The sequence below is a fragment of the Ochlerotatus camptorhynchus genome, unplaced genomic scaffold (assembly GCF_037179485.1).
Source record: "Ochlerotatus camptorhynchus isolate MF236.1 unplaced genomic scaffold, CSIRO-AGI_Acam_v1.1 ptg000556l, whole genome shotgun sequence".
NCBI classification, from domain to species: domain Eukaryota; kingdom Metazoa; phylum Arthropoda; class Insecta; order Diptera; family Culicidae; genus Ochlerotatus; species Ochlerotatus camptorhynchus.
The window spans coordinates 1,847,131-1,873,970 of NW_027041039.1; the positions used below are offsets into that span (position 1 = coordinate 1,847,131).

At 38.8% G+C, this 26,840-nt stretch overlaps 1 protein-coding gene across 1 annotated transcript; it reads right to left on the reverse strand.

The window, feature by feature from the left end:
• LOC135713455 (uncharacterized) lies at positions 1-26,495 on the reverse strand. Its single transcript, XM_065236569.1, has 4 exons — positions 26,155-26,495; positions 26,007-26,077; positions 516-669; positions 1-459 (listed from the first exon to the last, which is right to left on the reverse strand). Exons 1-4 carry the CDS (start codon positions 26,294-26,296, stop codon positions 365-367), a joined length of 462 nt encoding a protein of 153 aa, XP_065092641.1. The 5' UTR covers positions 26,297-26,495; the 3' UTR covers positions 1-364.
• Between the last annotated feature and the right edge of the window lie 345 nt (positions 26,496-26,840).

Genomic DNA, 26,840 nt, shown 5'->3' on the forward strand with positions numbered 1-26,840 from the left:
CAAGCGTTCATTTCATCGAATTGGCAAAAAATGGTTGAGCTGTTACATCTACTATATAGGTATCACTCGCCTACGATACAATGTTTACAAATCCTAAATTGACTGGAAAGCGTTCTAATTTTGTTTGCGCGTATAACGGGGAAAAGGTGGTGAAACTCTTGTCGTGTAAATGCTTATGTAAATATCTGTATATATTGTCTGGACGAAAAAGGTTGATTATTTCAGGGAGTTCACTTCATTCAAGCCCCACCACTACGCTGCTGCCTAGCCGTCACGGATATCGTACAGGACTTTGACACAAACTGGATCACATCGAACCGATTTCCACCATGTAGGAAAACATACTGATAACGGCTGTATTCATTCAGACAACATCGACGTAGTACTGCGGTTCCTGTTGTTCACGACGGATTTTCCTACAGGCTCCGGCCACTACCAACGCTTCCAAGGTGAAGATTACTGAAAAGAAGGGAACATTTTTAGGAACCGTTTTCATTGCACACGTGTGGACTTACAAGTAAACATTATGATGATCTTCATCTCTGTAACTGTCTTTTCCATGTAATCTTCATTGTACTCTGTAGCCGACAGGACAACTCGTCGCACGATGGCGGATGCCTTCAAGGTTATGGTGCAGGTCTGGTAAATTTGTAGAAGTTTCTCCATCCGCTGAAATCGAAAAAGTGTTGAACTTATTTAAGTTTCAATTCCCAATCAAAATACGGACCAGTATTGGCAAAATAACCAATCAAATGATATTTTTCCGCTCCCATGCGCTCTCAACCAAAGAACACGCACTTTTTTAGTAATTTTAATACTTTGAAAATAGTAATAACTTTAATCTGAGTACTTTGAGAGATATTGAAAGTTATCAACAAATAATTCACGATACTTAAAATGATGAAAGGATTTTTAGATATATTTAAAATAATTCAAATATTAGTTTTTGTTAGTTATTAAAGTATTTAATGAATTGAAGAGTGTATTTGAAGTGATAAAAACAGTAACGATAAGTTTTAAAATATTTTTCCAGCACGCTGCGATGCATTGGAAGACTTTTGCGTGCCCCTCGCTCTCAATGTTACGCGTGATATTGGATCAAAATATCATGCTTGATATAGATTTAGCAAGCTACTTTCATATTGTGAGATTATTTACATGTAAAAATTAAGCTGAGGGTTGACTCGACGCAAACATGATTTCGTTGCACATCGTTTTCTTAGAAAGAGAAGGTATATAGTTTGCTATCTCTTCACCGAAGCTACTGCTGCCTGCAGTGACGGTAGTTTCGGGTCGCGTTTGGATGTAAAGCAAAAATTGTGAAACTCAAACTGACCATGCTCACAATTTTCCAATCACATTTTTTCATTTAGTTTTTAAAATTATTCCAAAAATTGTTGATCCGACATTGTTGAACACTCATTGTAGCACGTAAATCATACCATATGACCCGTAGTTCGTGTGACTCGGTGGAAGTATCATCATGAGATTGTTACGAAGCGGTTGGGGTTGAACATTTAGATCGCTTTGACCCAGGATAACAGACACGAAAGTCTATCACCTTGCCGTAACCCCATTCGAGATTCAAAAGGACTCGACTGTGTCCCCGATACTCTAACAACGCACACCACTCGATTCATTGTCGCCTTGACCAATCGCGTCAGTTTATCCGGAAATCCGTACTCGTGCATAATCTGCCATGGCAGATATCGATTGATTGTGTCGTATGTGGATTTGAAATCGATGAACAAATGATGTGTGGACACGTTGTATTCGCGGCAATTCTGGATACCTACCGAATTTGGTCCGTGGTAGCATGGGCACCCATGAATCCCACCTGGTATTTCCCCACGAACTCTCTTGCAAATGGTAAAAGACGGCGGCATATAATTTGGAAGAGTACCTTGTAGGTGGTGTTCAGCAGTGTGATTGCACGGTAGTTGCAGCAATCCAACTTGTCGCCCTTTTTGTAGATTGGGCATACGACACCTTCCATCCACTCCTCCGGCAATATATCCTCCTCCCAAATCTTGGCAATTACCCAGTGCAGCGCTCTTGCCAGTGCTTCACCACCGTATTTTAATAGCTCACTAGGTAGTTGATCTACACCAGTTGCTTTGTTGTTCTTCAGTCGACCGATCTCCTCCTCAACTTTTCGAAGATCAGGGGCCGGTAGCCTGTCGTCTTCTACGCGTAGTCTAAGGTCTGTTGCCGTGCCACCTTCGCTTTCTGCTGCATCACCGTTGAGGTGCTCGTCATAGTACTGCTCCCACATCTCAATCACCTCAAGTCCGTCCAAGTCTATGCACATATCGGCTTGCGGCACAAAGGCTACGCGAATTTTTAGCTTCTGGTAGAGCTTCCGTGTGTCATTTACGCGGTACAGATTTTCCATCACCGAGTCTTGTATGTTCCGCGCTTGTCTGTATCGCTCCACATTCAATCTCGTGCGGTGTTGCAGCATTCTTGCCCGTGCTGCATTCTTCTCCTCTACTAACAGTTTGCATTCGCCGTCAAACCAGTCATTTCTTCGGTTGGGGATCGCAGTGGCTAGTGCCACTGCAGCAGTACTACCTATGGCGGAACGGCCATCTTCAAGAGTAGCTGCGCCAAGCTGCTCTTCGTGGGTAGTGCAACTTCCAGGACCATCATGCACCGCTTTGGAACTAGGACGGTGATCAGCCGCTCCTAACATGGATAACAGACGCCGTTTTGAGCCGCACCTCCATGGTGAACAGACGGCCGGGTTTGGCGAAGCATTTCCTCTATCACCGTACTATGGTTACCGTGCCAGTGTTCGTGTCGCACCTCTTCACTTTGCTATTGCCGGACTGGCAACATTGCCCAGGCTACGCTTCCCAGCTGTGTCCATGTATTAGCAGGTAGTCTTTTGTTATCATATGACTGGGGGAGGCGTTAGGTAGGAACTTGTGAAGACCAGAGCTAGGTATTCCGCTCCTTCCAGGTTGTCAACTCACCATTTTGTAGTGCAAAATGGTAACAATAAGATAATAAATGCTCTCCAATCTATTTTGCAGCTAAGATCTTGAAGTTCTACAGGCTCAATATAGTCTTGAACAATGCCCTGACAATCTTTATGAATCCATGCAGCTCAAGAGAGCCTTTTGACAACATGCGCATCATAGAATGGTAGCAATAAGATATTCAAAGCTCTCCATACTATTCTGGAACTAAGATTTTGAAAGACGGAAAGTCGGAAGAAATTTTTGGGGGAATTTTTGAATTCGCTTCTTAAGCAAGCCAAAACATCTTCCAGAAAAAGAAACTCTTTTGGAGTAAGTTTAAAGAAAGTTCTATGAAAACTCGGAAAAACATCCGGAAAGCTTCCATCTTCTGGGTAACATTTCAAAAAACTTTTGGAAAAAATTGTAACATCCAGAGGAAGTCAGAAAGGTTTTGGATGAAAATTGGAAAAATCCACCGAATGAAGCTCATGGAGAAACATCTAAAGGATTCGATAGATACTTCCGGTAAAAGTTTGAAGGAACTTACTGGAGAAGATGGAAGAAATTTCCTTTCCTTCTGAAGAACATCAATAGCATCTTCTGGCGGAAGCCAGAGCCCTTTCGTGACAGGCGTAAGAAGCTTCTTGGTGAAGTTTGGGGAAAAATCTGGAAGAAAGAGTTGACTGCTGAATGTCGAAAGAAATTTCCGGTAGAAATCGGTAGAATCTTCTAGGAAAAGGGAGCACAATATTCCGGGGAAAGTTGAGAAAAACTGGCGGAAGAAGACGGAAGAACCCTTCGAGTGAAGCCAGAAGGAGCCTCCGGGAGGGATCGGAAAATAACTTACGGAAAATCATCTGTTTCTCGATTCCTGGGTAGCCGAAAACGGCGAGGAAATAGATACACTAGTTGAAAGAGTATCAAGCGTAATACGTTTTCAAATATGAATATTTGAGCATTTGAGCAAAACATTTTTCATATTCAAAAAGACTTACAATAGTTTTATTCTGATATTTGAGCGCAGGTTGGCAATAATCATTTTGATCATTTAAAAAAAAGGTATAAATCAGTATAGAATCTCTAAAATCGGTATTCTGAGGACCCTTATCTAAAAATCGGTACAAATACCGATGAATCGGTATATCTGGCAACGCTGGAGCCATCAAAATAAGAGGGGATTGATCATAGCTGAATACATTCGGTTGCTTTATTCGTGAGAATGTTATAGAAGACCCACAGGCGCAGCCTAGAGGGGGAGAGGGGGTAGGGTTCAATCATCTCCCCCAGAGCGTCGAGGAACATTTTAAATTGAAAACTCACCTTCGTTGCTCGATACCCTCCCTAGCTCGTTGTTTCATTATCAAGTTCGGGAGAGTTGACTATGCTGAAGACTGTATGACATTTGAGTCAATTTGAGCGTTTGTTGCTACTTGAAAAAACAAAATTCGATTTCATTTCGATTCTTCAGACTTCAGACAGATTTTTCCGAGAAGGCTCTTCCAATTTTTCCCCGGAAATTTTTCCATCTTTCGGTGTTTATTAGGGTATTTCTTACGACTTTAACCGGATGACTCTTCCCCGTTTTTCAGGAGACGGATTTCACGCCAACTCATCCAGTGGTTGGCAGCACCCTCTCAGAACCTTATGGAACTTTGTGGGTGTGGAGACTTAGCAATTTTAAGCAACTTTGCGTACTTATTTTTTTCAAAATTTATCTCGCCTAACATTTGATAAGGGTCAAAGTTTTTTGTCGATTTTTTTTCAAATCGATATAGCTTAAAAATGACAAGCCCTACAAAAAAGTGATGTATGGCGAACTTTTAGCAAATAATCTGAAATTTTATAAAAAAATTTAAATAAAATAAAAAATCGGTTTCTACACTCTAAAAAAATATATTTAAAAATTAAAAGTCATTTTCCCAAAAATGGTACCCCTCAGATTTGCTTGATATTTTTTCTCATGAAAGGCAATATAATTACCTAACTTTTCTTCATACATCGCAAAGTGGGCGCTTTTAAGGAAAAAAGTTGTTCGAACAACAACTTTTTCATGTTAATTTTTTTTTAGCGTGTTTGACTCAAAGTCGAATAGTAATACGCGCACAACTTTATTAAAATTCGATTAAACTTTATGGGTATACTTTTCGATAATCTGGGCGAAATCTAGCCTAACATTTGAAAAGGGTACAGAGAAGTTACCTGCAAAACGTCCAATAAGAGTTCAGAACAAAACGTTCTAATGAGGAACAGCCATCTCAGCATGGTTTGCACTTTCCTGTGATGGATTGTATTATAATATATGCATACACTCTATCCAACTTCTATAAAACCACCCTCAAATTGTTCCAAATCAACAGGTAAACTAAGTAAAAATCACTTAGTATGTTTTATTCATGAAAAGATTTCAATTCATGTATTTGTGATTAATTTAATTAGAAAAATAATCATTCATTTATTTTTATGTATTAGGTGTGTCCATTAGTAAGCAATATGCATATATGTTTATACCTCATCTCTCAAGTGAATACATATAATAGCGCAGGTAACTTAACGATTATTTAAGGCATGCCTAAAATAATCGTTAAGTTACCTGCTATATAGCAGTTATATAACAACGCAGGTAGTCACATGAGAGATATAAGGTATAAACTTAAAGCACCGCAGTCTGTTTCTACCGACATAATCTAATATTTAAGTTTGGTGATATCACAACAATGCTCATAGTTGCTGTAGTGCATAGTTGTTGAAACGAAAAAGTGTTTATATATACAACAATGGAAAAATCTGCTGAATTGATTATTAAAAGGGTGCAATGTAGTGCCAACATAAACAATCCCAATTGCAGCCGCAATAATTTACGTAATTTATCATCAAGTCTCATAGAGAAAATACATTCATGGGGCTTTGATCATCAATTGGATGTAACAATGCGTATTTGTGAATCGTGTCGTGGAATTTTAGTGCACAATAGGACACCTCTCCCGAAAAAGAGGCGATCGGATGGAAAAGAATCAAGCCATGCTCGGAAGTTTGAAGAGCCGCAACCATCAACAAGTCATCAGCAATCAGAACATCAGGAATTTGATGATACACTAGGTAAATAATAATAACTTTAACTGTTTCAACTGTGTGGTTTAAGGATTGTACATCGAAGATACAACTTCATTTTCAACATTTTTTTAGAGCACGAGCTGGATGAACCGCTTATCGTACAAATTTGATCGATTGGTAGGCCAACCTCGGTGAACAATCTATCAAATTTTCACGACTGTACGATATGCGGTTTATGCAGCTCGTGCTCCACAAACATGGGGAAAATTCAGATGCGGCTTCGATGTACCGTAAACGGGGATGTCTTTGATAATGGAGGTAACTTTGATAATGCAGCTAATCCAAAAAGTTATGACTTAATGCTCTTCGTATTCATTATTTTGGAAGGGAACATCGGTTTCCTATCCAAAATATTGCGTACGATGTGCCTTAAGTCATAAATTTTTGGCTTAGCTGCATTACCAAAGTTACCCCTATTATCAAAACCACCCCCGTTCATGGTACTATCACCTTAACAGCGTTATATATTAATGTGTGGTAATATTTTTTTTTCTTTTCTTTAATTTTACAGATACAGATCCATCGCTAGAATCAATCCCATCAGCGGATCAGATCCAAGGTCCATATAATGTGGAACAATTCAATTGTATAGCTTCAACCTTACAGTTATCACCAATTTCATCGAGAAGTATGAGAAGTATGAATTATCGTGTTCAAAAATCTGCAGAGATCACAAAGGCAGTGCGTAAAAATATATTTGGGATGGATTCAGACGATGTCAACAAATCAAATGATTTTGACGAAATGATCATGCAGTTAAAGGAGAAATTTAATTTGCCTTCTACGAGTACAAATGACAAATTAAAAGTGTTATCAGTGCTCCCTAAATCATGGTCAGTGAATCAAATAGTTAATGAGTTTAATGCACCCCATCAAACAGTGAAACAGATGAAAAGGCTAGTCAGAGAACAAGGTATTCTTTGTAGTAAGAAAGCAAGAAGTGGTCATGGATTTAATGATACTGAAAAACAAATTGTTTTAAATTTCTTTGACAGTGATGATATTAGTAGGCCTATGCCAGGAAGTAATGATTATGTTTCTGAATATCGAAATGGATATAAAGAGCATGTTCAGAAACGTTTATTGATGATGTCTCTTAAAGAGGCTTTTATGATTTTTGAAGAGAAATACAAAAGTGTTAAAATCGGATTTACTTCGTTCACTCAGCTCCGACCAAAGCATTGCATACTGTTGGATAGTACAGGTACACATAATGTATGTGTCTGTACTATACATGAAAATGTTAAATTGATTATTAATAGTGTAAAATTTGATTCATATAAAGAAATTACAGACAAAATACTTTGCAGTAGTCCAATTAGAACCATAGATTGTTTTTATCGTACATGTGAAGAATGCATTTCCACAGATAGTATCGTGAGGGAACTTACATCAGTATTAGAAGCAGATGATATGGAAGAAGTTTTATTTCAACAGTGGTTGACTACCGACCGTTGTAATTTGGAAACTATTATTAAACCTGCAGATGAGTTTGTTCAATATTTGACGGAAAAAGTTGAAAAGCTCATAACCCATGATTTTATTCATAAAGAGCAATCATCTTACCTAAGTAATAAAAAAAATTCTCTTCAAAACGGTGAAATTTTAGTGATTTGCGACTTTTCTGAAAATTATTCATTTATTATTCAAAACTCAGCACAGGGGTATCATTGGAACAATAATCAAGCTACGATACATCCTTTCGAAATTTACTACATAAAAGAAAACAAGTTGGAAAATTTAAGCTTTATTATTATTTCAGAAGTATGGACCCATGATACAATAGCAGTTCAATTATTTATATCAAAATTGTTAGATTTCATTAAACAATCTATTAGTTTCACAAAAATTACTTTCATGTCAGATGGAGCAGCGGCTCATTACAAAAATAAAAAGAATTTTGCCAGTTTGTGCAACTTCAAGTCCAAGTATGGATTGGAAGCAGAATGGCACTTCTTCGCAACGTCTCATGGGAAAGGCCCATGTGACGCAATTGGAGGAACTCCCAAACGAATGGCAAAGAGAGCAAGTCTTGCTCGAGATTATGGAAACACAATCACAACTCCACAAGAACTGTATGACTGGGCAGTTAAACAAACAGATACAAGCATAACAAAATTGAACTTCTGCTTCATATCAAATGATCAATACACAAAGATGTCCGATGAACTCAAGGAGCTGTTCAGTCATGTAAAAACTATACCTGGTACACAAAAATTTCATTGTTTTGTACCTATTTCTCAAAACATAATTTCTACTAAGCGATTTTCACATTCAAAAGAAACTCCGAAAAATTTCACTCTGTTTCCGATAGACTAATAATCAATGAAAAACTCAAATTATGTATGGAGAATTATAGGAAAATAAATTATGCACTAAACAAAAACACTAGAGTTTTCATTTATTAAAACACCATTCGAAATGCAGGAAAATCCTCTGTATTAGGCCCTTTCAAATGTTAGGCTAGATTTTTGTTTTAAGCACGCCCAGATTATCAAAAGGTCAAAATCTTTATGCTCATTAAGTTTCAACGGATTTTAATAAGGTTGTGCGCGTATTACTATTCGACTTTGAGTGAAACACGCTAAAAAAAAATTAACATGAAAAAGTTGTTGTTCGAACAACTTTTTTTCCTTAAAAGCGCCCACTTTGCGATGTATGAAGAAAAGTTAGGTAATTATATTGCCTTTCATGAGAAAAAATATCAAGCAAATCTGAGGGGTACCATTTTTGGGAAAATGACTTTTAATTTTTAAATATATTTTTTTAGAGTGTAGAAACCAATTTTTTAATTTATTTAATTTTTTTTATAAAATTTCAGATTATTTGCTAAAAGTTCGCCATACACCACTATTTTGTAGGGCTTGTCATTTTTAAGCTATATCGATTTGAAAAAAAAATCGACAAAAAACTTTGACCCTTATCAAATGTTAGGCGAGATAAATTTTGAAAAAAATAAGTACTCAAAGTTGCTTAAAATTGCTAAGTCTCCACACCCACAAAGTTTCATAAGGTTCTGAGAGGGTGCTGCCAACTCCGAAGACGAGTTGGCGTGAAATCCGTCAGGAGGTTTCTTTTGACTTCCTCCAGAAGCACTTCTGGTTTCCTCAAAACGCTTCTTCCGATTTGTGCGTATTTTCAAGACTTCATCCAGAAGTTTCACCAGACTGAATTTATTCTGGGAGTGCCTGCTGACTTCCCTCAGGAGTCCGATTATTTGCTCCGGAAGAGTCTTGCGCCTTCCTCCACAAGTTACTCTAAATTTTCATTGAAAGTTTCATCTGGCTTGTCCCAAAAGCACTTTTACTTATCCTGGATGTTGATCTGTCAGCTTCCTCATCATCGTCTTACTTTCTCCTAAAGTTTTTTTTTTCTGGAAGTTCTCTGAGAGTTCCTTAAACCGCTCAAAAAAGTTATCATCAGCATCCACTGGTCATAGGTGCCAATCTCATATGGTAACTACAACCAGCAAGATTCGAGCGGTACCAACTCAGAAGATTCCCGTTTACACCAAGCCTGTCGTGTTTAGCAATCGAAATGGCATGATTCAACTTGTCGAATGCCGTGGATTAATCGGTTATACCGTTTGCGTGATAATGTTTGCAACCATTGAGCAATGTCAAAATTTAAAAAAAATCTCAAAAATTTCGTTTTCGAGTTTTTTTTTTATTTATTCAAAGGGGGATGTTTCTCAGAGTCTTAAACTATGTTAATCATCGATCGAGTTTCCACTTGCTGCAATTACGGCCTCCACACGCTTCCGGAATGCTCTAATAATGTAGCCTGGATCCAATTCACTCCAGGTACGGGTCGATGTGTGTCCGAGGCTTGCTGTACTCGGGTGGCGTTTAGAACAGGCCTTGGCCTTCATGACGCGCCATATTGAGTAATCCAGCGGATTAAGATCGGGGCTGGATGGCGGCCACATATCCTTCGCCCAGAACGGAAGATGTTCCTGCAACCACTTCTGAGTGCGGTTCAAGGTGTGGCACGGAGCCCCATCTTGTTGAAATACAACATTTGGCTTCGGACCGTACTGTTCTTTGATCCACGGAAGAACATACTTACTTAAAATCCTTGTCGTCTTCTGGAATGAACACCGGGTCCATTTTTTCGCCATCCGAAGCCACCAATCTAAACACCATAACGCTAGCAGGATGCTTGGTCAGATACACGTTCTTGTGCTCGTCGGCCACGTCTTTTACCGGAAGAGAACTAATATACCGGTCGGTTCTGGAATTTGATACGGGATCGACGGTAAACATGCTCTCGTCGGTGAACAGGATTACCGGATTTTTTCGCTTAAGGAAGTTCAAGATTTTCTTGCATCGTTCGACTCGTAGCTCCCGGATGCGGTTGGTTATGAGGTGAGTTTTTTTTCCGTGCCCTCGACCTCGCCCCGCAATCTTCCTTTACGATTTTCCGTGCCGTAAAGTCACTGATCCCGTGTTCCTTTGCCATTTTCCTTATTGAACGCACTGGATTCACCCGAATCTTCCCTTTTGATAGCAGCGATAACCCTCGGAACCCGAGCTGACCTCGGACGACCTGTGGCCACCTTCGCGGATAGTTTTCCTTTCTTTTCTCGGTCTAAAACCCTTTTGACGGTCCACCGGGACACTCCCACGGCGATTGAAATGTCTTTTTACGACATTTGTGCGTGGGACAAATCACGAATACGCTGCCACTTCGTCATGGTGCAACTGTCAAACTAAGTAAATCATTTTCTTTTATACACAGCCTACTACGGTATGAGCTATAGGTTACGTGCATGCAAAGAAAACCAAGGCAAAGGTGAAACGGGAACCTTATTTGTACGATGGTGCAAACATTATCACGCATACGGTATATAACGTACAACGTCCGTCTTAACCCGTTCAGTGAAATCGGGTTTGGATGTTTAAGTCTTTTAAGATTTTATTTTAAAACAGAAATACTGACAATTCTGACGTAAACAAAAACATTGGAGATCTCCAATTTTTATCGAAGTCTGGCATCTTCGGAAAATGAAGGAAATTGCGAAATTCTATCTAGCATCAGAACTCATAAGGTTTTAAGCAATTCGCACTAAAAAAATTTTTTTATTCGAGAAATTAGTATTTGAAACAAAAAATGATACCTCGAGTTAAGCTAAAATTTAAAATCTCAGTAACTATCAGTGGCAAGTGCCTTTCTTGTATAATATTAAATAGCTAAATTTTAAATTCTAACGGCACCGGTGGTGTAGTGGTGAGCGTGATTACCTCTCACCCCAGCAGGCATGGGTTCATTCCCAGTCGGCGCCGCCGGGATGTTCTGAGGCATAACATCTTCATATTCGAAACAGGCTGTTTCGAATCTTGTTCAGAGGAGCGTGGATTTTCCATTCGTGGCCGTTAACTTAGACGAATCTACAGCTGTTCTGAATAACGCTTTGAAAACGTGTACCAACCAACTAGTTGAGCAAAAGTTTGTTTTTTTGAAAAACTCGAACAGCTGCTACAATTTGGATCTTTTGCGTCTTAAACGGAAAAGGGACAAATGGTACAAAAAGTTTTTTAGATCAAATAATGACAATCATTGGAATAGGTACACAATTACGCGGAATAAGTATTCACAATCGATAAAGAAAACTCGTTGTGAATACGTACAAAGGAAGATTGATCAGCATCAAAACAATAGCAAAGAGTTATGGAAAATTTTGAAATCTTTATTAAAACCTAGTAATTGCAAACCACGGTCCATAACTTTTAATGGCACATTAGAACAGTCAGAACAAGTAATTGCATCTAAATTTAATGATTATTTTGTAGACAGTGTTTCATTGATTAATCAATCAATTGAATTGGTCGATGAACCCGACGAAATAAAACAGCCAGTTAATAGTAGGTGTAGATTTGAAGGTTTTCACCCAATTACATTAGATGAACTAAGAGTTATTTGTTTTTCATTAGGAAAATCGATTGGAGTATATAATGTTAATGCTAGAGTTATTTAAGATTGCTTTCATGTCATTGGCCACATCTTTCTGGACCTTATTAATAAATCATTGCAGAATGGACCTGTACCACAAATTTGGAAGGAATCCTTAGTGGTTCCTATTCAAAAAGTTGCTGAAACGATTAAAGCCGAAGAGTTTCGTCCCATCAACACGTTGCACACATTAGAGAAAATCTTAGAACTTATTGTTAAAGGCCAGCTATTGGAGTATTTGAATAGCACCTATTTGTTGATACCAGAACAATCAGGATATCGGGAAGGTCATTCTTTTGAAACCGCGTTGAATTTGGTATTAGCTAAGTGGAAAAATAACTTGAAGTGTAAAGATACGATTGTGGCTGTTTTTTGGATCCTAAACGCGCTTTTGAAAAAATTTCTAGGCCCTTATTTTTAAGTACAATCCAGCGCTTTGGAATTACGAGCACTGCATATATGTGGTTTGAAAGCTATTTGTCTGACAGAACTCAACAGACTGTTTTTAATGACTGTTTGCAGTCCCGCGGGGAATAACCTTGGAGTGCCCCAGGGAAGTGTATTAGGGCCCCTGTTATTTATTATGTATATTAATATACACTTGCGACGTGTTTTACGATTTTGTGACATTAATCTTTTTGCAGATGATACTGTGTTATTCATTGCAGCTAAGGATTTAGATGATGCCGTTTTACACTTGAATGAAGATTTTCGTTCTCTTAGTAAATGGTTGAAGTATAAGCAGTTGAAATTGAATACAAGTAAAACTAAATTTATGGTAATTTCACGGAATATAGTAAATGAGAACGTCTCTGTTGTAACTGATGATGAGACTATTGATCGCGTTCGGGAGATTAAATATCTTGGCGTGATTATTGATGACAAACTTAAGTTCAACTCAATGTCATCAAGAATATTGCCAAGAAGTATGGAATTCTATGTCGATTGAAAAACGATTTAACTATTGCCAGTAAAATACACCTATACCAATCAATCATCTCTCCTCATCTAGACTTTTGCCCATCCATTTTATTTCTGTCCAATTCAACACAAATATTGAGATTACAGCGCTTGCAGAATAACATAATGCGTTTGATTTTGGTTGGTTGGTTGAGCCATAGCTGAGACATATGAGTGAGTTTTCCCTATTTTCGCAAATTTTTACTTTTTTTGTCTTATCTTTGAAACCAAATGCCCTATACTCAAATCAGTTCAGCCATCGTCAAGAAAAGTGAGTGAGAAACATTGTTTACATGGCAAAATTTAACTTTTTGGTCATAACTCCGGAACCAGACATTCTATCGGTACACATCCGATCTTGTCGAGCTGAGCTGATTGGTATATAGCACTCGACCATCCGGTCCTTAGATCGAAAATGTGCTCTTCAAGTGATATTATAACCTTTCGGTACACCTAGGTGTACAAGAAAGGCAAAACACATTAAACTTTCATTTCATTAGTGGATGTAAAATTTTCCATGGGTGATTTTATCAGCTGCAGTCTCAATCGGCCTGTGTTCCCACACAACAGTCGCCGTGAAAATGCTCATTCGTGTGGTTATTTTGTTTGCTGCGGTTGCACTCGGGTGTCCCGCCTTATGTTCGTTAGCTGGAAAAATATTTAATAAAATAGAATGGAGCATTCTATCGGATACCTACATCGAGGAAACGAGCCAGTTCATTGGATCAGTTTTGAAACCTGCCTGCAACTCGTTCGATATATACCAACTGAACTTTATCCAACTATCTTACGACCCCTACAGCAACGTTGTGATGAATGGTGTCCTGAAGTGTATTTCCGGAGCAGCCTGCAGTCATAAGGTAATCACCAAGTACTCCAACAATCGATTGGGAACCACTAGCGGAGCTCAGTACTATGTTGTTTTCTGCAATATATTGCCACAGGTGAGTGAATTTATATGCAGAGATTTGAGCTTTGTACCAATCCAAAGTATGTGTGCTTCTAGAATGTGGCATCGCTTCGAAGGTTCATTGGTGAGCGACAGTTCTACCACGGAGATGCCCGGTACCTTTTTGTAACGTTGCTGAATAGTGGTGCGCGCTATGATTCCTGATTTTTCATTGATATCAACGATCGATTCCGTCTTCACAACCTGTTCATAATCAAATACGACGCATTCGGGTGGTACTTAGCGTCTTTCATTCATCCATTCACGCTGAAAGAGCACCAATATCGACCCGGTCAGGACATAGAGCGAACATTCCAAGCAAATCTTAGGAATACACATGGCTATCGGTTTGTCTTCGATTACCTAAGAATGATAACTGCCAATGAAACGGAGCTCCTCAAATACGGATATTTCTTTCAAACCATCGCAAGAGCGCGAGGTGGAAACGTAACTATTTTATTTGAGTTGTCCACAAATGTTTTACCAGATTTTATGCTAATGGAAGAAATCTATTTTGATAACAAATGGAAAAGGCTCGTGAAACTGCTACCTATGAATAATTTCCGGTACTTGTGTGCATTGACTCCAGCGCAAGGAAAAGAGGTTCCTTGGCTACGGATTTTCATCGATCCTTTTCACTGGACTGTTTGGACCACGTTCCTGATCGTAATTGAGCTTTTCGCTATATTAATCTACCAATTCGGCTATAGAGGTAGCTTTCGGAGAGGCATGTTTACCATTCACTTCGATCTTTTCCAGACATTTATTGATGGACCATCGGATCGACGACGGAGCCGCCTGGAAGAGTTTATCATTGGAATGTTTGTTCTGCTGAGTTTGATTCTAATGACGGTGTATGAATCGGCATTGGTTTCATCGATGTCTGTAAAACGGTTCTATCCAGAAATCGATACCGTTGAGGAAGTAAACAACTCCAAATACCCAGTGGTGATATTAAAAACTACAGCGGAACAATTCAACCTTAGCTTCAAAAACAAGATCTACTTCGCGGGGAATAAGCAGTTCATGGATCCTAAGGGATATAATTTAACAGATTATCAATTTGTGAAGGCATGTGATACTGATATCTTGTATAATCGACGAATCGAAGACGACCGGATGCATACAATTGCGGAGAAATTCGGATCCCAGACTGATAATTTTGCAGTTAGCGCTTTTTCACCTTACGGAGAAATTGTCTACAATTACTGGAATGCTTTTAAGGAGGCTGATCTGTTCAAGTACTGGCATCTGAGGGAATTTGTACCGAAATATTTCGAGCGTAAAACTGACCACACCGTAAGATCCTTCACTCTGCAGGACATGAACGTTGCGTGGTTTATGATTTTGGTTGGCCTATCGGTGAGTGGTTCGGCTTTTGTGGCTGAGCTCTGTAGTTTGATATGTTCTCGAAACAAAGGGCCTTGGGCTTTGCGAGCTCAAGGGAGTCAACCCATTGAAATAATGTAAATTTTTATCATACCAGTGTAGAGCAAATGATGGCTTAAGCAGGCAGTGACAGATTTCGGCAACTTAAATGAAAGCTACGGTTTTTATAAAATATGAATGATTTGTTTGAGAAAGTAATATTTTTTTCCAAAACCGACTTTTTTGCAGTTTTTGGGTCCGCTTAGATTCATGCATCTCTCATAGAAATATCAAACAAATGGAAAATTAACTTTATTTTAAGTTTCATAAGACGCACACAAAAGAAGCGGTCATATTATTGCAACTTTCCATAATAAACCTCACAATATTACTTCTTGAAAAAAAAAAAAAAAAAAAAAAATCGAACGAGCGCTGGTCCAGCGCAAGCGAAAACTTTACCGTCGCCGGTCGTGAGTGGTTCGTTAATGTGAACAGAAGTAAAAATCGGATGAAAAATTGTGTTAATGTGTCAAATATCTGAGGAACTTCGAGATTAGGGCGTAATTGCTTTTGTAAACAAACACGCCAATCACCGATTTTTCGCGAATAAAAGCACAATCTCGAAAACTAACAACACAAACAGGTAGAGGAATGATTCCTCTATGATTTGGTATAGTTTGTTTGCGAGATTGAGCCCAACAAACATTGGAAGCAAAATAAGAACTTATTCAGGTAAAATCAAGCTTCTTCAGCTGAAAAGTGCTTATTCAGCCTTTAATCAGCTCAAATTGTTTGTTGGGTATAACCATAGAGGTAACTCTAAGACTAGTAGGTCCCGAAGAAAATCATTATTATTTTTGGCTCACTCAGTACCAGAACAACGGTCCCAAGCAGTCCCAAGCTATTTCACTCACCCCTGCATGTTCTGCATAAATCCACACACCCCTGATGTAATCTGTCAAACTTTCATAGCGAATCAAAACAAACATAGTGTAGTAATAGAATTTCAACTAGAATAGGGTACGTTAATCGTTTGCTTGGGACCAATAGGCTACTAAAGTGGTGAGCCAATTTAAAATCGTTAGTTTCGTATTGATTGTTGGTATAACTGCTCAATAAACTGGTTTTACATGTGAAATTCAGCGGCTCTTAAATTCTGTAAGTGTAGTTGTATGCTTGATGTGTCTGGGCATCGAATTGAAAACGTTTATACCTTTGAAAAATAATGAATTTTGTGAAACAGTATTCAAAAGATGTGGTCTTCTTACTTCGTCCGCGTTTCTAGTGTTATATCTATGAAAATCACTTCCTCTTTCAATCCGATCACACAAATATCGAGGCAGCAAACCGTTAACTACTTTATAAATGAACACCATAGTTAAATACACAATTCTCGCGTCACTTTTCAAATGGTCCTAACTAACAAATGTAAACAAATCGAGTTAAGCGATACAAACTATTGCTCTTCTATCCAAATTTACTTCAATTTATTTAAGATAATCATAGGTCAAAAATTGTCCAATGTACATTCTAAATGATGGGTACATGATTGTTACTTCAGTCATTTGGACTGCCTAACATAATTGGTGCTCATTTTCCAAAGGCGGGGCCAATCTAAAGTTAGGTACTCTACTCTGAAATCTGTGAAAGGGAATCTAGTATCATGTAGAACAAAACGTCCAATGTAACAGTCATTGATTATGTCATTGAGAAAAATCGTCCAATGCAACACGTCCGATGTACAACTTGACTAGTCAAAATGTCCTATGTGGTTTTTTTTCTATATTGTAGCATGAAATTCAAAGTAAAATTGTGATTTTACCGTTTCTACTAAATTTTCAACGTTATTATTCACTGACTACATAAAAAATAGTATTGCAAAATGTATTGTTAACAGTTAAAATAATAATCGGTCTTCAACTTCAATTTTCTCAAAATGGTGAATATGTTACATTGGTCTATTAGAAAGGTGACGCGAGAAATATCTTATGGACTTGCGCTGGAGCTCCTCTGGATAGGCTTAAGTATAGCTCTAGAGTTTTCCGAAGACACTCTGTACTTACCATGGACTTGCTAAAGACTTGTCCTGGGAACCCTGCACATACTGGAATGCTTATTCTGAAGTTTGTCTGAAATTTCCCGGAATTGGCAAAACAATCAGAAATTTTCGCTCCTTTCTTACAAATCTCACATTTTACCAAGAGAAACAATTTTAAGCATGTTGATATATTCATCAATGATATCTTTACGACTGTTATGGAAATCGTTGATTGAAATTGATAACGTATTTTACTAAAATTAAGTAAAAAAATATACCACCTTAAGGGGGGTGAAATTGGACCAAAACAAACATTTTTTTAAAATATTTTAAAATATGTTAATTGTAACGTTTCTATTAGGAGTTCACTAGGTTATGATCACAATGTACTTCGTATGTATGGCTATAGGTCGCGTGTAACTCTCTTCTATCAACAATACAGTGTGTTCAAACTTTTGTTTGCTTGAGCACATTTTTAAAAACGTGTCTTCGCTACTATTTATGACACTTAACTTTACAGGACTATTTTATTGAAACAACTGGATAATGTTATCTACACTTTACTCCGTGAGTTCGAAAAGCCTATTCTGGTCATAATTTTCTGTATATTAAAGATATTTGGATCAATAAATATTTTTAAAATTTTGGCAAAATGTCACCCCTTCATTCTCTATGATACTCACCCAAAAATTCGACAAATCAATTATAGGGCTTAGATCTTATTTTGGACCTACTGAGCACAATCCGCCTCTACTTTTCGAGCAGATTTATACACAACATGGAATGTTTGCACTGCAGATGCCATCTCAATTCATTTTCCTTTCCGTACTTACCATAAGATTTGATAACGAGTAACAAATTGTTGAAATATTGATGCTTATTTTGGGCGGCGCCTGACGTGCACCTCATGAGGTGACAATTCCGGAGCAAATTGTGATTAGGACCGAAACTACCAAAATATAAACAATTGGAGATTATACCGCAATCAGATGGAGCAGGGAAGATCAACAAAAAATATTCACAAACCATATATATTTTTTAAATATCCGCTATCGAAAAATGTGATTGCCTCTCACCCTAATGAGCCTGGGTTTAATCCCAGTCGGCGCCGTTGGGATTTTCTTAGGCATGAATCTATGATCACGCCTTTCTTCGGAAGGGAAGGAAAGCCGTTGAACCTCGGTCCATGAGTTGATGGGTCGGTAGCTAGGGTTCAGGGTGGGAGCTGTCGTCGGTAGCATTGGTACTCAGTACGGAAAACAAGATCGACGGAAAACACATCGAGAGATCGAACTATCATACATTTAATTCCATTGGAAAATGTATTGCTATACCTTTAATTAACAAATTAAATTAATACGAGCAAATTTGCTCGGCCTTTCTCCGTTTGTTCATATTTAGCTAGTTTCACCCTAATCACAATTTACTCCGGAATTCTCACCTCACTGTCACATGACTTCTCTCTCTCTTTCTCGATTCCGATAGTCGACTCGGGTGAATTGTTATTTCGACACCCGTTGTTACTAGAGACCGAGTATACCACTGCATCTCCATGGTTGTCACAGGAAGGATATTTTTGTTAGTGGGAAGGGTGAATTAGATCTGGATACACAGTGTAATGTGATGCGATCTTTTAAAGCCTGGTAAGCAAACGACTTATTTATGTAAAGGGGGTTGGACTCTAACCCACGATCTTCTGCTCAGTAAGCACTAACGGTCGCTCTTAGGCCACCGTGCCCCTTACATCACAACAAGCTACGACCGGTGATCGTTCATTATCGGTTACAAGGAGCTATTAAAATGAAATGATATTCCCGAAAGCAGTTAGCAATGTCTTCCGAACCGGATCAAGCGTACGTCACTTTTTTTTTTTATAAACATATGTTTTACTTTTCCGAAACGTTCCGCGAATTCTATCATTCACGATTTTCTACAATAAAGGCCTGCACGCAAACCAAAAATTTATGACAATGAATGTTAGTTCCATTTCCTATCATCCTCTGTTTATGAACATCGTAGCGAATGTTAGAAGTTGACCTTGCAGACGATGCAATGGTTTTTAATCTTTTCTTATCCGTGTTCTGTATATGCTTTCACCTACACAAGCAAGAATTTGCCTTGATTGTTATGTATAACATGGTAGAACGACGTACACACTTGCCTCGATTCTCTCCTTCTGAGCGCTTCTTGTTTGTTTTTAGCCTATCCATATTCCGAAGCATAGAGAGAGCAGTAGAGAAAGCACAGGTCTGATAATCGCAATGTTTGTGATTCGACTCCCCCAGTCGGCACTTTTTTTCGACATGATTCATTTTACTCACCTATACACTCCACATTTTTCTTTCTCCATTTTCTTACTGTAGCACGGTATATTGCATCCTCGGTTCACGCGGTCTCCACTAACATCCTCTGATGATGAATCCCACATAATTGTAAGCAAATTTTACATCCCACGGTTGGGTGTGGGATAGATCAACTCCATAATGTAACGAGGCTCAGGTTCTAACCCATTATATACTGCTCAATAAGCAAAAACGATTTTTCAACAGACAAACAGACATAACACATTTAGTATTTCTCACTGTAAAACATCGTCGCTAAAACATTAACGCCATCTGTTGAAAACACTGTGGTGGGAAGTATGCTGAACAGTGTGTAAACGTCGAACGCATGGGAATTGACTATGCGCGCCACAGGTGGTGCTACTGCCAACTACGATACTTTTAAATTGACCGTTAACCTTAGCGTGCCTAACGTCTAAATTTGCATTTATTTCACAATTCAATTAGCTCTAAAAACCTTTTTTCTTCACAACAAATTGCATTTTGTCGGCAATCTATTGAAGCTTTTGAATCCATCTGGAAACATTTGGATCAATACACGGTTCCGGAGTTATTCCGGTTCCCGGTGGGGTCACTTTTGGTCGGCGTTCGGCTTTACTGTTCTGTAATAAGTATGCACACGATGAACATCATATTTTTTCATATATATTCCGGTGCATCGGGGAAGTGGCCAATTCTCGACAAGAACCAAAAGAAATAATGCGACATATCAAACGGCATGGTTTTTCAGAACTCAGCCAGTAATGGCCTAATTGAGAGTTCACGGTCATATTCGCTATCTCAGGCATGTCCCAGTGCCCCAAGGAAATAATTAATTATCGACCTGAACCAAACCCCACCATACATCAAACTTCAAGCAGCTCTGTCAGTTTTGGCTTTATTGAGAGTCCACGATCAAATTTGGGCTCTCGCGCATTTTCAGGTGGACAGTGGACAATTCCCGATTAGAACCACAACCCGTCGTGTGATATATAACATTTTATTATGGTAATGGTCTTATAGAGAATTCACGATCACATTAGCCTTCCCGGGAATGTTCCGGTGTCCCCGGGTAAGTGGCCAATTATCCACAAGAACCAAAACACGTCATGCAACATACCAAACTTTATGATTTTGCTGAACTCGGCCAGTAATGGTCATTTTGAGAGCCCACGGTCCCATTGGCCCTCCCGGGCATGTTTCGGTGTCCCCGGGTATATTTTCAAATCTCGACTAGAACCAAAATCTTTCGTGCGACATATCAAACTTCATGATTTTGCACGGTTACACCCAACCGGGGGATGTAAGATTTGCTTACAATTATGTGGGAATCATCATCAGAGGATGTTAGTGGAGACCGCATGAACCGAGGATGCGATATAGCAAGCTGCGGTCCAATGCAAGAAAATTGGAGACCGAAAAATGTTGAGTGTATTAGTGAGGTAAATTAGTTATGTTGAAAAAAATAGGAAACAGATTTCCGACTGGACTCGAACCACGAACGTTGTGATTATCAGACGTGTGCTTTTTCCACTGCTCTCTCCATGCTTCTGAATATGGATAGCCTAAAAGCAAACAAGAAGCGCTCATTTCCTCTCACACTTGACTTCGTATGCTTTTTCTGCTGGAGAGATTCGAGGCAAGTGTGTGCGTCGTTCTGCCATGTTATACATAAAAATCAAGGCAAATGCTTGCTTGTGTAGATGAAAGCACAGACAGAACACGAAATAAAAAAGGCAAAAAACCATTACACCGCCTGCAAGGTCAACTTCTAACATTCGCTGCGATGTTCATGAACAGAGGATGATTGGAAATGGAACTAACATTCATTGTAATAAATTTTTAGTTTGCGTGTAGTAATGGACTTAGACAGTCCACAGTCCCATTAAATTGACCCTCCCAGTCATGTTCCACTGCCTCCAGAAATGTCCTCCTGGTCGCTTACGATTATGCTTGGTTTATGTCGCCCATCAAAACGTTATTTAGATATAATATTCTAGGTCTAATGTGTGATTCACGCAAATTTTACGCGTCAACTCTTAATCAATTGAATTACATTTTATTTACCTTTGCGGACTAATAAGAGTGCTTTTGAGGACATTTATTGTGCGTCATCTGGCCGCTTTCATGTTGCAAGAATGTGATGTAAATTATTCAAGGTCTGAACTAGCATCAACTCAAATTAAGTTCAGTGGTTTTCGAGATATGTGGACTCTAAATAAGGCCAATACTGACCAAGTTTGGCAAAATCAAGAAATGTGATATGTCGCACGACGGGTTTTGGTTCTTGTTGAGAATTGGTAACTTTCCGGGGGGACCGTAATATTTCTGAGGGCGCCAGAACAAGCCCGGGAGAGCTTGTATGTCCGTGGCCTATCAATAAGGCCATTATCGGCCGATTTTTGTTAAATGATGAAGTTTGATGTGCTGCACGATGGTTTTTAATTCTTGTTGAGAATTGGCCACTTCCCCGGGGCACCGGAACATGCCTGGGAGGACTAGTGTGGCAGTGGACTCTCAATAAGGCCATTACTGGCCAAGATTTGTAAAATCGTGAAGTTTGAGGTGTCGCACGATAGGTTTTGGTTCTTGTCTAGAATTGGTCACTTCTCCGGGGGCACCAGGACATGCCCGGGAGGGCTAGTGTGACCGTGAACTCTCAATAAGGCCAGTACCGGCCAAGATTTGTAAAATCATGAAGTTTGATATGTCGCACGAAAGGTTTTGTTCGTGTTGAGAATTGGCCACTTCCCCGCGGGCACCGAAACATTTCCATCAACCAAAAGTGACCCCAACGGGAACCGGGATAACTACGGAACCTTGTATTGATCCAAATGTTTTCAGATGGATTCAAAAACTTCAATAGATTCCCGACAAAATTCAACTTGTTGTGAAGAAAACGGTTGAGAAATTGTATTTTTAGAGCTAATAAAATTTTGAAATCTATGCAAATTTAGAAAAAGTTAAATACTTGTTCGATGAACAACTTGCGAATGTTATGTATGTTTGGCTGTGGTTGTTCTATAACCACTTATCAAAAAGCTATTCAAATGAAGTGACGTCCCCGAAAGCAGTTAAGGCTCTACAAAGGGTCAATAATTGTTTTTTTTTATCCTGCTGGGAATGTATACATCCTCCCAGTAGTTTTGGGCTTACGGTTTACTCGTTCTTCTCACGATTGTGGAGCAAGAACCGCAATTATCCAAGAGTGCCCATTTTTCCGTTTGATCAGCTACTAGAAGCTCAGCTATTCCCGTGGGAATACCCGGGAAGGAAAGTTCCCCATTTCAATTACCTTTACAAAGATAATACCTGATAAGTTTTCCTTGCTATATTTTCCATAGGTAGGCTTATGTTCCGCTGTGATAGTTACGAAATTAACCATTGCTGAATTTAATTTGACAATGAACTAGTATGCCATAAAAGCGTGAAGGACATGATCATAGTTTTGATATAGATGCAGGGGAAGGTGGAATAATGAGGAGCAAGAAAAAGATTCCAAAAATAATAGTAAAATAAATGTTTCGAATGTGTCCAATCCCCAGATTTGATTGTTTATTCAGGGTACGGAATATTCACAATACTAATTTAATAACATCGAAACGAAACAACCGACTTAGTAACCCCGGTTCAGTTGAAGATCTTATTGGGATGAAAGTCTTAAAATTAAGTTTAAGGTGCTGTAATTGGGACGCAGTCCGCAGGAACTTATACTCGTCTGATCTAACATAGCAATCAACGTACAATTAGATGAGTTAATTTCCTACAGATTCAGTATGAGTCAGGTAAGCTGTGATTCTTTAGAGCAGTCATGCTATGTATTTTTGTTAAGAAGCTAGAAACCCCTTATAAGAAAATGACTACAAGTATGACCTCAGGGAGATTTGGTTAGCTCCAGAAAAATTCTGTTAATTTTCATGGAAATTCTGCGAACCTCAGGGTAGTTCTGAGTACTTCATGAAAATTATGCGAATTCCATGGAAGTTTTGTGAACTTCAGGGAAGTTCTGTGAACTTTAGGGAAATCCTGAGAATTTTAGGAAAGTTCTACGAATTTGAGAGAAAATTCTGTGAATTTAAGGAAAATCTGTGAATTTCAGGCAATTTATGCAATCTTTAGAGAAACTCTGCGAACTTTTTTCAATGGTTATAAACCTGGCAGACAAAACGTTAATTGCACTTACCACACATTTGATAGGCTATTGATTCAATTTTCTTTCTATTTTCATCAGAGCCGTCACTTCCAAACGTATCGACTAGAGTCACCTGAAAATTTCACTTCAATACGACTCTTGTCACCGAAAAACGACTGTGAAAATGCGGTGAGAGTTCATCGGTGTTTATCAGAGGTGACTTTGCTAACCACATTCGCTAGCCTCGAGTCACCTCACTGCACGCACTGCGCAGAATAAGCCTCATTGATAAAAATATAATATTGCTTATTAACCCTAAGCTCGATCTACGGATTCAGCCCAACGCATTGAAACGCCATTGAATTCACTTCGACCTATCGGATGAAGATAAAAATTGATTCGGTTGGAGCGCTTCTTTTGTTTTTGGGAATAATGCGTGCAAACATTTATATCACGTGTTCGTCTTGACTTCGTTCGGTAGCTTTTGAACTAAAGTATCATAACAAACGCATAATTGACTTGTTAACTCTGAAATCATGGATTTATTTGATGTTTTCTGCTCGATAGGCCTGAAATGGGCTACCCTATTTCATTTCCATATCTTTTCTTTTTTTTGATTGGCACTTCCATCCCCATCATTCACTGCGATCAGCCAAAGACCAAGCTCAAACTTAGGCATTATATTCTTTTTCTATTACGAATCACCCTGTGCAATGCTTGCAATGCTCATCGCAAAAACCGAACAATAGATCAGCGCGGTTGAGTCACACTGGCAACAAAGAGAAGCGAGAGCACACCAAGCACCTATGCAAACACAGGGGAAAAACATTTGCACAAACCATTCCAAATCAAATTATAGTGCCCGGGACACAAAACTAATAAAGCACAAAAATAGACCGAGCTCAAAAAATTAAATTAGAACGCAGCGGAGTCAAAACACAACCGTTTTCGACCGAAACTCCCAGTGAAATCTTATTCACTGAGTTTTTTTTTATGTTTTGAAAACTAATCTGAGGTTCGTTGTTTTATAAAGTTCTATGAAAATTTTTCTTCATTTTTATTAGGTTGCCGGAAATTCCTCCAAGTGCACTTAAGTGGCTTGAACTTCTAAAATCCCATGAAATCCTATGGATTGTGAATTTAATTTATGGTTTTGTAAGCTTCATCAAACATCCCTTAGCTTATGTGAAGTTTACTGAACCTGAATGAATTGTTGAATTTCTGGTCCCCCTTAATTTCTCAAAAGTTCACTTGTGGTTCTGTTAGTTCTCATTTATCGTCTCTGAGTCTAAAGAGCTTATACGATAAAAAAAAAAAAAAAAAAAAAACTACGTGTTTCGAAAACCAGACCCTCACTTTTCAATCGGTATCTGAATTTGTTCAAATTCTGTTTAGTATTTACCTAGGTGGGGGAATTTACCTATTCTCGTCAATCCAAGCAGCGTCCGCATTTCTATAAGTATTTTCGCAGCGTCAAGCACACAAATTACGTATTTTTTTTGTTTAAATTTATCTGCTGCTATAAGCATTACAATCCACAAAATTGTTCAAAACTGTTTGAAATCGTTTCTACAACGCTCACGTGAGTGTGACCATTGTCGGCAGCCTCTTTTTCTTGGACAATCTTTCCATTTGAACTCCGTGTTAACCAGCTGATCCTTTATCGGAAACTCTAAATCAGCCGCATGTAGTGCGTATATTGTATTTAAGGAAAAATCTGACATAACAGGATTGATCAGTCGTACAAATGTAATCAGGTTGAAGCTGAAATACTAATAAATCGTTTTAATACATTCAGCGAAGAGTTTTGATGGGAAATCAGAGTGAAATCAACGTTTAAACTTTGGTTGCCGAAACCGACATTTACCCTAATAAAATTAATAGAGAAACATAAAATAAACTCGTCCTACGTCAAAAATGTGTTCGTGTATCTGGCACACATTTGATTTAAATGTTCTTGGAAAGGGATGTTAGCAAAGCTTTAATATATAAAAGAACAATTTTATCAAGATTGATGTCTTTGGAGTGAGTAATATTTCCAAAATAATTCCGATGTTCGATGAAATGACCCACATTCAATGCCTGCAATAATGGCAACAGTTTTCAAATGTCCATTTATCATGCCTAGCAAACACGGTCAGGGGAACAAATGTTTTCCCAATCGATCATCTGTTTATTAAAATATATCTTTTGTCTGCTTTGGTCCTACCTTGAACACTCCAATGATGAGGGTGAGCGACAGAAAGTTGTACAGAACCAGCATCACAAACACCGGTTCAACTGAAATGAAAGTGATTCACGATTAGATTTATTCTTATTGTTTTCTCTCTGCAATCACCCACCACCCCCTTACTCACCGTCATAGCATGCAATATCGCGATCCAGCTCATTGACACGGGAACATGCCAGCAGAGCCGAGGCCACTTTGAACGAAACGAAAATTTCCGCAAAAGCGATAAAATAGCTCCAGGTGAAATAATTGCACACCGCACAACGCATCTTTGTTCTTTGGTTTTCGACTAATTACAAGTACGATGGACGTGTTCTATGTAGATCTATATAAGGCTGATTGCTGCACAAGTTACTGCCGATTGAGATTGCTTATGGTAGTAGAAAAGGCAAATTATTGAACCAAACCAAAACAACTGAATTTCCCGTCTACGTCTTGGAAGAAGAATCTGCATCGGATACAGCACTCCACAAACTCCCACTGACGACGGACAACCTGACGGTGAAAACAAACGACACGGCGGCAGTTTGACAACATCTCGCGGCTGCGCACATGCTGCTCGGCACCCGCCATCCTTGAAGCGGAGATCCTGGTACCAACCGTGACAAACAGGGTGCACTATTCGTCCGGCAGCATCCATGGCATACATCGGTTATCTTCGCAGCGTAATCAAGAAATCCGGGCGGAAGTGGGAATTTATGGCGTCGTAGATGCCACTTTGCAGATAACCCGGCAAACCGCGACCGGCGATCGATGGTATCTCGACGCCGATGCCGCTTGGTTTCGGTGTACCTATATAGGATTTAAGTTATG